Source organism: Capra hircus, chromosome 22 (genome assembly GCF_001704415.2).
Source record: "Capra hircus breed San Clemente chromosome 22, ASM170441v1, whole genome shotgun sequence".
NCBI classification, from domain to species: Eukaryota; Metazoa; Chordata; class Mammalia; order Artiodactyla; family Bovidae; genus Capra; species Capra hircus.
This window is the reverse complement of record NC_030829.1, coordinates 44,213,438-44,227,553: the sequence shown is the minus strand read 5'-3', so window position 1 is coordinate 44,227,553 and position 14,116 is coordinate 44,213,438. Positions and strand designations below refer to the sequence as shown.

At 43.6% G+C, this 14,116-nt stretch overlaps 1 protein-coding gene across 5 annotated transcripts in view; it reads right to left on the bottom strand.

Annotated features, from left to right (window-relative positions):
- ARHGEF3 (Rho guanine nucleotide exchange factor 3) overlaps positions 1 to 14,116 on the bottom strand; it is a 311,339-nt gene that overhangs the window by 18,153 nt on the left and 279,070 nt on the right. For all 5 annotated transcript variants that reach the window (XM_018038210.1, XM_018038211.1, XM_005695830.3 and 2 more), the window contains 4 exons: positions 6,394 to 6,564; positions 3,063 to 3,125; positions 706 to 802; positions 469 to 545 (listed from right to left, as the gene is read on the bottom strand). In XM_018038210.1, the coding sequence (XP_017893699.1) occupies positions 469 to 545; positions 706 to 802; positions 3,063 to 3,125; positions 6,394 to 6,564 (408 nt within the window). The remainder of the gene's footprint in view (positions 1 to 468; positions 546 to 705; positions 803 to 3,062; positions 3,126 to 6,393; positions 6,565 to 14,116) is intronic.

The window sequence follows — 14,116 nt, the reverse complement described above, 5'->3', positions numbered from 1 at the left end:
GTATTTAGTTATTACCTCGTTTATGAAATGACATTTGACCATAAGGGAAAAAAAATTTTTTTTGGTAGCCCAAATTAAGCTTTCTTAGTGATGCACAGGAAGCTGTCCTTAAATATTCACTAGGATGAAAGAGGTAATAGCTATATTTGTAATTGGAGTGATATGAATATTAATTAGTTTTACTTAATTTGATGTGAAACTAGTAACAATTTCATGTGTGCCTTTACCTCTTTCATTGCACAAAGGCCATGTTATCTTTAAATGCAATTCATTTATAATAAGAAAAAAACTGTTTCTATGCTCTGAGGTGATAAAGGCTAACAAATATAAATTAAACTAGAAACTTGCCATTTTAATTTTTCTGATGTGAAACCAAAAGTTTGCCTATACAAAAAAGTCCAGCTAAAATGAAACTCCATTGACATTACTGAAAATCATCTTCAGTCAAAATCAGAGAACTTTTCTTACCCAGCCCACGAGGATGGGACCGACGTGCTCAGTCGAGCCATCGGGCTTGCGGACATCTCGAAGCTGACTAAGGAGGTCTGGTGAGAAACAAACAGAGTCCTTATTTTGTTAGGCACTCAAAATATGAACAGGGCTAGGAAAGTCTGGGTTACTCACGTTATTACATAACCGTGACTTGTTATAAGACAACTCAGTTAATGCTACAAGTCACGACTCATCCTGGGAACAAAATTATACCTTCATGGAGAGGAATCAGGGAGTCCAGTGTTCCAAAAATTTGATTCAACTCCTGTTCTGTCATTATGGAGAGTTTCAGCATAGGGTCGTGATAGGCCTGCACAAGAAGGGCAAGAGATGGAAGCACGCATTTACAATCAGAAAAAGCAAGCTGTTAATGTAAATGGCTTCTGAGAGGCCCTATGCAGTAACAGAGTATATGGCTTTCCCCAGTGACTTCTCCCATAATGCTGCACAAACAGCAAATGGGTGTGGTTGGAGCAGATGAGAATCCGGTACTGCCTTCAGCCTTTGCAGTTGTTGATAAACTAAAGCTGATTTTTTTCAAGCTTTTTTTTTTTCTTTCCATAGTATATCTTACATCTCAGAAAGGGCAGGAATTCTAAATATAGAGCAGATTTGACTTATATAATGTTTTAAAAATTAACCTTATTGAAGGTCCAGCAGCTTGAAAAATTCCCACTGTGTACAAAATTAGTTACCACTAGGTTATTTTTCAATATTTCTATATTTAAACTGTGAAGGGGGAAAAAGGTGCTTGGCATCCTTTACTATGAAATTGAAGCAGAGAGGGCAAAATCTCTGCCAATCTTATCATCTCTTATTAATGGTAAGTAAACCACAGTTCAGTTCAGTTGTTCAGTTGTGTCCGATTTTTTGCAACCCCATGGACTACAGCATGCCAGGCTTCCCTGTCCATCACCAACTCCCGGAGCCTGCTCAAACTCATGTCCATCAAGTCGATGATGCCATCTGACCATCTCGTCCTCTGTTGTTCCCCTCTCCTCTTGCCTTCAATCTTTCCCAGCATCAGGGTCTTTTCCAATGAATTGGTTCTTCACATCAGGTGGCCAAGGTTTTGGAGTTTCAGCTTCAGCATCAGTCCTTCCAATGAATATTCAGGACTGATTTCCTTTAGGATTGACTGGGTTGATCATGAATAATACATGCATACACAATTATACCCAAGGCACTGCAAAGACAGACTGCACAGTCCCTGCCTTCAAGGAGTTTTATAAAGCTCACTGGGAAGATTAAAAAAACAGGTGTGGAAAAATTAATATTAAAAAAAAGTTTAAGATTAAAAATAGGAGAGATGTCACATGGCAGCAAAAATTCACCAGATGATAACTGCTCTAGTAGATCAGAGAATTAGAGGTGGATTGGCTACTGGATATTTTAAAGATGAGGTGCTTGGCACAGAGAAGGAGGTAGTAAATACTGTGGAATGAACTGGTATTTCAGTTTGCTTCTGGAGGACAGGTAGACTTGGATGGTTGAAATGAAAGGGAGGGGTCTGCAGGAGGCAGGGCCAGCAAAGCAAAGGATACAAGTGAAAAAGGTAAGGAGGTTGATCTTGGGGGAGGAAGGAGGAGCTGGACTTATGACCAGCAAGAGGTCTCCTAGAGTTAAATGCCTTCTCTGTCCTCCCCATCTTCTTCACCTTCAGCCCTGCCCAAAACTCAATTTTTGTTGGCTGTATCCAACAAAAGCTCAGATGGCCCTCTCTCAGGAATGCTATAGACGGGACTTGATATTAGCATAAAGTTAGGTTTCCAGGTCGGGAAGATCCCCTGCAGAAGCAAATGGCACCCACATGAGTATTCCTGCCTGGAGAATTCCATGGACACACGGAGCCTGGCGGGCTATATACGGCCCATGGGGTCGCACAGAATGGGACATGAATGAGCAACTGAGCACATTCACACACACAAGGACACTTAGAAGGAGGGAAGCATCTTTCCAACCCTGTAATTTCTTGAGAAAGCTGTGAGTGTCACAGGAAGAAGTCTGGATTTTAGCCTCCACGGGGGACAATGGAAAGGTTTTTGAGGCAGGATGGCTGTCAAGATTATACAGACTACAAGGCATGAATTTCCTCTCCCTTCCCACACACAAAGTGATTACAGACAATTTTCCATATGAAAGACCCTAACTTACAAGACAGTATTCAACTGCCTTCACGAACGACTTTACCCACTTAGGGGACTCAAACGAGCATTCCCATTTCAGACGTCTGCACATTCCCTCCCGGGGCTGAGGGGGTCCTGCCTGTGAGACTTCTAGGACAATGAAATACATGTGAAGCCAGGCCTCATGAACACTTTCTGATTAAAACGAGGTACTCTTTGACGTGTGTTAGAGACATGCACAGGTGCCAGCCCTAAAGGCGTCAGGTCTCGAGTCTTCTGGCTTCGAGCCGTTTTCCGGACTGCTTGGTCTGTAGGTGCTTCTCGATCTTTTATGACCTGTCTTAGTCATAAAAAGAGTGACCATAAAGTACAGTCTTAGAACTGTGAAATTACTCAGGAACATAAGCAGGAGGTGACTCAAAGGACCACTGGATCTGAATGTACCTTTTTTGCCAATTTCAAGTCCTCTATTAAATCTTCTTCTCCTTGAGAAAGCTCAAAGATCGCCTGCAAGGAAAGGTAACACACATTTACTAAACTTTCATTTATGAGACCAAATTCAAATGATGCTGGTGCCAGTGCTCAAAGCCTCAAATCTACTTATTTCTTCAGGATTTTTACAGGATTCTTAAAACATTAAATTAACCCAAAGCAATTGTATCTAGTGATTAAAAACAACAAAGAAACAATTATGCAAAACTTCTGTGTCATGCGCTTATCTGTTTGTGGGAAAAAGAGTTTCCATATATGCTTCCCATCCAACAAGTCATCTTTCACTTACAGAATTTTGATGCAGCTGAACAAGACAAAGTTAGTTTAGGTGAAATAATTAGAATTTGAGCCATGGTTGGGAGTCTGTGTCTTGGTTGTGAATGGCAATCTTAATAAATGATACAGGGTCTGTTCTCAGTGATGGATATGGAATTATTATTAACTGGGCCATCACAATTTGTCTTCTTTCTATTCAACAGAAGGTGAATCTCAACAGAGAGCGTTATTCCTATCAGCCACTTGTGTTATGGCTGCATTGTAAGAAGAATCCAATATTTTATCACTCTAAATGTCTGGTGAAGTTAATTCATTCTAAATTACTTCTCACCTTCACCCTATACAATAAATAAAAGCACAGGAGCTGGCTGTGTGAAAATGAACCATCTCTAATTTGGCTCTATTAAGCCATCTTAATCTAAGAGCTATGATGCACAGAACAGTCTTTCACTTTCACCTAAGAGTCTAAACTGTTGGCAAACTTAACGTTATTAAAGGACTGTATGTTTGTGGTGATGGTTCAGGGGCTACGGCATGTGTTTTGAATTAGAGGGAAGAAAGCAGCAGGCGTGGAGAGCACCTGTACCCCTGGGCCTGGTGAACAGTGGGGTGATGAACGTGCTCCCTGGCCACAGGTGGAGGCTGGCCGCTGTGCTGGAGGCCAGTGCACGGTGACCCCTCTCAAGGTCCAGTAAAGTTTCCACGTCATGACCTCCTGGTACTCTATATTTTGTTTAACCTTTTATTTTGAAATAATTATAGACTCACATGAGGAGTTACAAAAATAATACAGAGAGGATCTGTATAGCCATGACTCAGCCTCCTGCATTGGTGGCACCTTATATAACTATAGAGCATTATCAAGTCCAGGACGTGGGTAGGCACAATACAATTAACTATTTTTACTTGGACCCTGGGAGCTTCCCAGGTGGCTCAGTGGTATAGAAACTGCCTGCCAAAGCAGGAGACTCAGGTTTGATCCCTGGGTTGGGAAGATCCCCTGGAGGAGGAAACTGGACCTTCCTCAGATTTCCTTGTATGTCTGTTTCACCAGAGCTCAGTGTGGTCCCCAGCAGAGGAGGACCACAGAAGCTGTAGTGGGGTACATGGTGGGCAGGCATCTGTGTGGGTGGAAAGCATGAAGACCATGGGCTTTGGAGTAAGACAGACTTGGGTTCAAATCCCACCTCTGCAACTTTCTAGGTGGGTAACCCTGTACCTTAATAATCTCCTCATCTGCAGAACCAATCCTCCCATCTTTCCTTCCTACTATCAGAAAGTCCAAGTTATACATGCACACTATTCACACTTGGGGAAAGACAGAAAAATATAAAGAGTCTGTAAAATTTAAATCATCCACAATATCATCTTGTTAACCACTGTTAAAAATTTTGCCACTGTTAATATTTCTGCAAATGATATTATTAGTGTACATATTATGTTTAAATTACCTATTCATTTTTAAAAATAGATAATACATCCACATGGTTCAAAATTCATAGCATAGGAATGGCCACATGGTGAAAACTTCCCTCTCGCCTCCTTCTCGCCATCTAGTTATCCTATCAGGAGTCAACAATGTTACCAGCTCCTTATACATCTTTTCAGAAATATTTTATGCATCTATAAGCAAATACAGGGCTTCCCTGATGGCTCAGTTGGTAAAGAATCCTCCTGCAATGCAGGAGACCATGGTTTGACTTGGGTTGGGAAGATCCACTGGAGAAAGGATAGGCTACCCACTCCAGTATTCTTGGGCTTCCCTTGTGGCTCAGCTGGTAAAGAACCCGCCTGCAATGCAAGAGACCTGGGTTTGATCCTGGGTTGGAAAGATCCTCTGGAGAAGGGAAAGGCTACCCACTCCAGCATTCTGGCCTTGAAAATTCCATGGACTGTATAGTCCATGGGGTTGCAGAGAGTCGGATATGACTGAGCACCTTTCACTTTCATGCAGATACACACACATATACACACACACTCATTTTTCCTTCTTCTACATAAATGGTGCCATACTATAACACCCTACTTTGTGTCTTGTTTTATCCACTTAGCCAACACTTGTGTTTCTAAAGTTACAAAAGGTATGGGCATTCATTATGGAACCAGGCCTTGATAATAGATGTCCGGGTTCTTTCTGGCACTGTTTTAAATGTTTCTGTGATGAATAACCTTACACGTACTTTGTTTCATCTACGTACAAGTATGCCTGGCAGATAAAGTCCTAGAAAAGAACTGCTAAGTCAAAAACCTAGACAGTTCTCAAATACTCCTTCCGCCAATGTCAGGTTTTCTACTGGAAAAGATATTCCAAGGATTTCTCTAGATGATACACCTTTGAAGTGTCTAGCACAGCTTGGCACATGACAAGTTCCCTATAAAGTAATATTATCATAGCCATCTAGAGCTACAGATGCAGAAAATTTATAGGGAACGAAATTAACTGCATTCCATACTAAAGTCTTCCATAAAACTGGATCAAAGTTTCAGAAACTGAATATTTAAAAATATTCCAGAAGGTGCTATTACGATATAATTAATGTGATTATTTCTGGGAATGCTAGGATCCTAAACAGATACTTCTGATTCATCTTCTTTATAAAATCAGATTTTCCAATCACTTTCTTTTTTTTCTCCTCTCTAATATTTACTGATTTATCTGACTGCTCTCAGTCTTAGTTGCAGCATGTGGGATCTTTAGCTGTGGCATGTGGGATCTAGTTCTCTGACCAGGGATGGAACTTGGGCCCCCTGCACTAGGGGCACCAAGTCTTAGCCACTGGACAACCAAGGAAGTCCCCACATCAGTTTTTTTTTAAAGTCAGGGCCATACCAAACCGGCTGGATACTGGCTTCTCGGTCCCTTACAAGGTCTGACATCCCCATTCGCCCTCCTTCTAACGATGTGGTGAAGAACTCACTTGGAGACAGGGGCATAGATGCGGCCTGGCTCTCACCCATAGTGCACCTTGTTCCAAACACACCCCCAACTGCAGGGGCCCCAGCCTACCTCCTGCCGTTTGATTTCCTTGGACGTGAGCATCTGATTGACGCACACATCGAAGGTCTCACTCCACAGCTTGCTGTCTCTCCGCTTTGTGCTCGAGGGGGCAGCATTCCTGGACCAGGGTCGGGGGCCCAGGAGGTCGGGACGGCTCTCACTGCGGAAGCTGATGGACCGCTGAACAATGAGAAAAACAAACCGTCACAGGCACAGCAGCAGGACTGCGTGGATCATTTGAGTGGCTTCCTGTCACTGACAGAACATAAATCAGACATGTGCAAGGAGGAGAGGAAAATGCCACGAGGCCCGCGGGAAGTAAGGCATTGTCTCTCGCCTACGTGCTAAGGAAAATTGGGCAAGGGGCCGCTTTCAGAGACGTGCTGGGAGTATCCGTTCTGCGAGACTGGGCTAACCCTGTGTACCACAGCATAAGAGCACTTCAGGTCAAATGAGTGCGCGCAGGCAGCTCTCGGTCAAGGGATGGGCTCTGCTTTCTTCAGTGGACACCTCTGCTCTCCAGAAGAACAAAGGTTAACAGAAGTGAATGTTCTCCAAAAAACAAACCAACCCAACATCTGGCTAGTAGGCCTACTCTCCTGGGAACACAGCCCACTCTCCTTGGGTAACCCCTCTCACTTCATTTGGGCAGACTCCCCCAGACCTGACCAATCAGAGTACCCCACCACCCTGGTTCAGAGAGGGGACCTAATTCCCTGGAATTTGCTGTGTGCTCCATGGGAGAAAGAACAGATGACCGTTCCTTCAGGACTATAAGCTTAAAAGATAACATTAGCAGCAGTTTCTTGCAGCAACTCAATCTGGTCACACAGAAGACTGTGTATGCTACAGGAGAGCATAAAGGGACACACAGAACAAAAGAAGGAGAGAGTTCACAGAGGGGAGGAAGGGAACAGCAAGCTCTACCAACACCATCTGAGCCCCTGGATCTCAGTGTGATTGAAGCCAGGAAGAGTCATGCAAAGACTAAGGGGCTGATACACTCCCCTTTCGGTTTACATTCACCTCAGCTGTGGTTCTGTCAGTTACCATCTTGGCAGCAAAGGACACCAGTCTCGCCTTATTTTTCTTATTTTCCAAAGAGGTTCTAGTGGACTTTGGGGTGGTCTAATCATCCAAAGTCTTCCTGGGTGGCTGAGACATGCCAGCACAGTGCTTTCTCTTGACAAATGCAAATAATCAAGAAGAAAGCTGAGTGCATCATCTTCAGCCTTCATCCTAGAAGATTTCAACACACTTATTGGAAATGTTGCCAAAGCAACGAGGTGTTGCTGTGCTCAAAAGTCACATTCTTATTGAGCAAGAGTTCCCTGCCATGGCTGTGGCCACATGTCTATGGCCTACAATGTGAAGTTCCAACTCCTTAGCTGGGCAAGTCCTCTTGTAATCTGCCCACAGTCTGTACATCTAGGATCACCTCCTAGCACTCAACCATGAACCCCCTATTCTCCAGCTCTACGCGGTTATCTGCCAGATATGCCCTAAATGAATGCTCTCCCACTAGCTGTGCTTCCTTCAAGCAGTCTTCTTTTTCTGGAATGCTTTTCTCTCCTTGCCTTGCTGGTGAACTCCTAACTGTCCTTGGGATAGGTATAATGCAAACACCTCCTCTAAGGAGCCTGTACCAATGTTCTCCCATCCTTTCCCAGAACCATTTGGACATATCTCTGGTAGAGTGATGATCACTTCATGATACTTATGGTCATCTGCTCTGAACTAGAAACTTCTGAGGGTAGGAACTGATTTTGTATGTGAAATATGAGTCATCATCACTGAGACCTTCTAAGGTAGCTTTCAAATATTTTGAGATTCAACAATAAAATTTAAGAAAGTATATTTTAAAAGAACTATCCATAACATTGCTGAGTACATTAGAATTAGTCTGCTTCTCAGGTGGCACTATGGTAGAGAATCCGCCTGTCAAGGCAGGAGGCACAGGAGAAGACCTGGGTATGCTCCCTAGGTTGGGAAGATCCTCTGGGCTTGGCAACCCACTCCAGAAATCTTGCCTGGAGAATCCCCATGGACAGAGGAGCCTGGCGGGGTCACAAAGAGCCTGCACACATATACGCACATCTGCTTGATAGAATGTTATCTAGCTATTAAGACAATTCTGAGATAGTTCTGTGGCTTTTTTTTTTTTTTGAGATAGTTTAACAGCTAAAAATCCCTTCTTTGTAAATCAAAATAAGAACAGAATTCAAATCTGTACATGAACACTTTATGAAAAAGTGCACATGAGCGAAGATACAGAAGGAACGCCACAAAATTCTATTGTTTCCGTCTGATTACATTATGGGTATTTTTTTCCCTCGTTTACAATTTTTCATCAATCAAGAATAACGAGTAAATATGAAAAATTTAAAAAGAGACTGCCAAGGGGCTTCAGAGTACGACCACAACTTCCTGGAAGCAGGAAGCTTCAAACAGCAACACTGCTCTGCAGGCTGGCACAGGTGTCTGTGAGCTTCTGGGCTCAGGGATGAGCTCACGATCACCGGACCAGCCCAGGGCTGGCCAAGAAAGCACTTGCTCCAAATACAGTTCACTAACAGTACCTCGCAAATCCTTGGGATCTCTTGAAAACAGGCCCTTATAATAAACAGTGACCAGACTAATGCTTGCAGATCCCTCCAGCACTAAAAATCAATTAGCTACAGGCACGGAAAGGTCAAAACAAGCAAAGTGAGTCATCAAGAGACTCTCTCATCTCAGTTTGCAGTTCTGATGCCAGCTGGGGTGGGAACTGAAGAGCAGAAAGGGAGGAAAACACGAAAAGGAAGATTCAAAATGAAAGACGTTTTCCACTTTCACTTGAAAACATCAACCGCCTTCTTTGTTACGGTTTCAGTCCCTGACCAACTTCAAATTTCCCCTCTCCACCACCAGGTTGAAAGTATTGTATGCTAACTTTGAATTTTCATATAAAAGTACATAAAATTAAGTACAAATCCCCTCATTTTTCTAAGTCCACTTTCTAGAAGTAACTGCTGTAGGTTTGAGATCTTTCTGAACCTTTCCTATGCATTTGCTAACATTCACAGAAAACACATCTTCTCTTTTTACTCAACAACATGTCTCTCCATGTTATAAGACTCATTCTTAAAAAAAATAAGAATTTATGGAGGTACAATGCACATCATATGAAATTAACCACTTTCACAGTGAACAATTCAGTGGACTTTAGTACATTCACAGTGCATGCAACCACCACCTCTAGTTTGAAAACATTTTCATCACCCTGAAGTCACCCAATCTTTTTTTTAAAAACCGAGGTACAGCTGGCTTATAATATTGTATTAGCTTCAGGTATACAACATAGTAATTCAAAATGTTATAGATCAGACTTCATTTATAGTTATTATAAAATATTGGCTATATTCCCTGTGCTGTACAATATATCCCTGTAGCTTATTTATTTTATATAGTTTGTACCTCTTAAGTCACCCATTCTTTGTAATGGCTACAGTGTTAGTGTCCCATAATCTGGATGAACCACATGGATTTAATCAACCTACAACTGATGGACATTAAAATCGTTTCCAGTGTCTGGCTATTATAAAAATTGACTCAGTGAACATCCTTTAGGTATTTGTGCTGGTATTTCTGTAAAGCAGATTCCTTAAATAGAACTCCTTGGTCTGAGAAGTAGCCACTTCTTAATGTTTGATATGTACTGCCAAACTGACCTTCAGATAGTCTGTTCAACTTGATACTCCCCAGAAGGGCATATGACAGTTCCTTTCCTACACACTCATCAACATGATATTATTATCGATCTGACAGGGAAAAAATACATCTTAATTTCAGTTTCATGTTCTGAACATAGGATTGGACATATTTTTATGTTTTTATTGAAAAATTTCCCAGAGTTGGAGATTTTCTACCGTTGCAGTTTTGGGGGAAAAAACAGACAAGTGAGCTATACCAGGTGAGTCCTATCTCTAAGAATTCCTGGCGTTGTGTTTCCTTACTGCCCGACTGCTAGGCTCGGGGGCTAAAGTGGAAGGGGCAGGGATGAAGTTCACCACAGAGATCACAGAAAACTGAAAGTGAAATTCGCTCAGTTGTGTCCGACTCTTTGCGACCCCATGGACTATACAGTCCATGGAATTCTCCAGGCCAGAATACTGGAGAAGGTAACCTTTCCCTTCTCCAGGGGATCTTCCCAACCCAGGGATAGAACCTAGGTCTCCTGCATTGCAGGTGGATTCTTTACCAGCTGAGCCACGAGGGAAGCCCAAGAATGCTGGAGTGGGTAGCCTACGCCTTCTCCAAGGGATCTTCCTGACCCAGGAATCGAACTGGGGTCTCCTGCATTGCAGGTGGATTCTTTACTAACTGAGCTATCAGGGAAGCCCATAGATCACAGAGGGACCATTATATACCTGCCCCTGCTTAGCACTTCTCATAAGTTCTCTCCAATCCTCACAAGCACCCTGCAAGGTGGGAGTTTATTCCCATTTTACTTATGAGTAAACTGAGGCTCAGGAAGGCTAAGGTATCGGTTCAGGATACAATACTAGATCTGCGGGAGTCCAAAACCTGAGCTCTTTCCACTATAGGGGTTGTGCCTGCTGTTTGGGCATCCCAGGTGGTGCTAGTGGTAAAGAAACTGCCTGCCAATGCAGGAGACATAAGGGACTTGAGTTCCATCCCTGAGTCAGGAAGATCCCCTGGAGGAGGAAATGGCAACCCACTCCAGTATTCCTACCTGGAGACTCCCATGGACAGAGGAGCCTGCTGGGCTACTATTCATAGTGCTGCAGAGTTGGACATGACTGAAGTGACTTACTGTGCATGCACCTGCTGTTTACAGGCAAATCATGCTTCATGAGGAGGTTTTGGTGAGATGGGAACCAGTCTTCTCAGAGTCCAAGTTAAGAAGAAGGCATGCATTTGCTCAGTTTTAGGAATAATGACTGGCTCTTTGATTAAGCAAACTTCTGATTTACACCTTTAATTCAGTTCAGTTCAGTTGTGCCTGACTCTTTGCAACCCCATGGACTGCAGCATGCCAGGCTTTCCTGTCCATCACCAACTCCCAGAGCTTGCTCAAACTCATGTCCATCAAGTCAGTGATGCCATCCAACCATATCATCCTCTGTCATCCCCTGTTCCTCCTGCCTTCAGTCTTCCCCAGTATTAGGATTTTTTCCAGCAAGTAAGTTCTTTGCATCAGGTGGCCACAGTGTTGGAGCTTCAGCTTCAGCATCAGGCCTTACAATGAATATTCAGGACTGATTTCCTTTAGGGTTGACTGGTTTGATCTCCTTGCTGTCCAAGGGATTCTCAAGAATCTTCTCCAACACAATTCAAAAGCATCAATTCTTTGGTGCTCAGCTTTCTTTATAGTCCGACTCTCACATCCATACATGACTACTGGAAAAACCGCAGCCTTGACTAGATGAACCATTGTTGGCAAAGTAATGTCTCTGCTTTTTAATATGCTGTCTACTTTGGTCATAGCTTTTCTTACAAGGAGCAAGCGTCCTTTAATTTCACGGCTGCAGTCACCATCTGCAGTGATTTTGGAGCCCCCCAAATTAAGTCTCTCACTGTTTCCATTGTTTCCCCATCTATTTGCCATGAAGTGATAGGACCGAATGACATGATCTTTGTTTTTGAATGTTGACGTTTAAGCCAACTTTTTCACTCTCCTCTTTCACTTTCATCAAGAGGCTCTTCAGTTCCTCTTCACTTTCTGCCATAAGGGTGGTTCATCTGCATATATATGAGATTATTGATATTTCTTCCAGTAATCTCAATTCCAGTTTGTGCTTCATCCAGTCTGGCATTTCACATGATGTACTCTGCAAAGTTAACCAAACAGGGTGACAATATACAGCCTTGATGTACTCCTTCCCCAATTCCATGGTTCCATGTCCAGTTCTAACTGTTGCTTCTTGACCTGCACAGAGATTTCTCATGAGGCAGGTGAAGTGGCCTGGTATCTTTTTAAGAATTTTCCACAGTTTGTTGTGATCCACACAGTCAAAGGCTTTGGCACAGTCAATAAACTAGAAGTTGATGTTTCTCTGGAACTCTCTTGCTTTTTTGATGATCCAACAGATGTTGCCAATTTGATCTATGGTTATTCTGTCCTTTCTAAATCCAGGTTGAACATCTGGAAGTTCTCGGTCCACATATTGTTGAAGCCTTGATTGGAGAATTTTGAGTGCTACTTAGCCAGTGTGTGAGCTGAGCGCAATTGTGTAGTAATTTAATTAGGATGGACGAAAACAAACACTTTGTCTTTTTAAAACTCCACTTCTAAGGGGGAAGGATGCTGAAATGAAGAATCCAAAAGAAATAAAGAATGCCAGACAGGTGTGTGGTCAGCGACTGACTGGCCCTGGAGGCAACTCACAGCCAACCAGCCCCAAGCCATGCTCATGGGTGGGGCTGACCACACCCTCACCAGTCACTAGTACAGCTCAGCACAATTAGATGAAAGGACTGGAGCTAGGGGAGAACAAGGTGACTGCTGTTGGGAGGAAAAACCCAAAGAGGAGGCTGCCTTGGGAGAGGAGACCAGCCGCATGCCTTCTAGTGCCCCACCACCGGCCACCCCCCTGCTCTGGCTCTTGCGTCACCATGCGCTCTGGGATATCACTTACTAGTTCGATTCTGACATGTCTGTTTCCTCCCAGGAGAAGGTAAGCTCCTTGAAGGCCAAGGATCTCCATCTGTTCTATTCACCGATGGAGTCATCTGTGCTGGCACATGGTGGTCCTCAACAAGTTTGCTTAATGAGGGAATGTCATTGCTTGCCTGTGAGGGGGGCTTTAATCTTCTCTGTCCAAAAGGTGAGGATTCCTACCCATGTTTATAGATGAGGGAACTTGAGGCTCAGAGAGGGTGATGCTTTGCTGAAGGTCATGTAGCTGATGAATGGTGCTCCAGAATTTAAACCAGGTCAACAGTGAATTCAGGATGACAACCCACATCTGGTCTGTTTGAGTCCAGCTCCCCCAACACGTTACAATTTTTAACCAATATCCTACCCTGCTTCCTCTAGGGTAAGATTTAAGCATCATGGGATGTGTGCGCCCAAACAGATGAGGGTCAGGCTACTTCTCGGCCTGCGGCAGAGACTCCCCACCTTGCCACCACTAACGTCTTGGGCCAGAACAGCCTTTGTTGTGAGGGGCTGTCCTGGGTAGCACAGGATGTTTAATATGATCCTCACCTCTCACCACTAGATGCCAGGAGTACAGGGTGAGCAGGAGAGGCTCACTTCAAAGTAAGGGACTCAGCCCTGGGAGGGACTGGATACAAAACAGAAACATGCACAGCGATACCCCTTGTTGTGGGGAATCTGGGCCTGGAATAAAAAATGTTCCAGAACAAACAAGAGTTTCCATGAGGGAAACTGGCCCAGCAAATCTGTCAAAAACCCAAAGCTCATAACCACTGGCAGCTACAATAACAATGGCCATAGCAGGCGCAGATACTGCAGATTGAGGAAATGGGTGCTCACGTTTATGCCTGGATTGGGTATATGGAAAAGATGCTGGAGGTGGGGAAAAAGCCTTTACACGTGTCGGAGGAAATGTAGACCCGGCATGATAGGCATGATGGAACAGATTTGCTCCCTGTTCAGTGGGGCACTCCCTTGTCCTTTTCCCAAAACAGAAGGTCTCTATGGCCAAAGATAACGCACTCCAATAAAGGGTTCGAGCCAGGGAAATCCTCTACACTGACCATT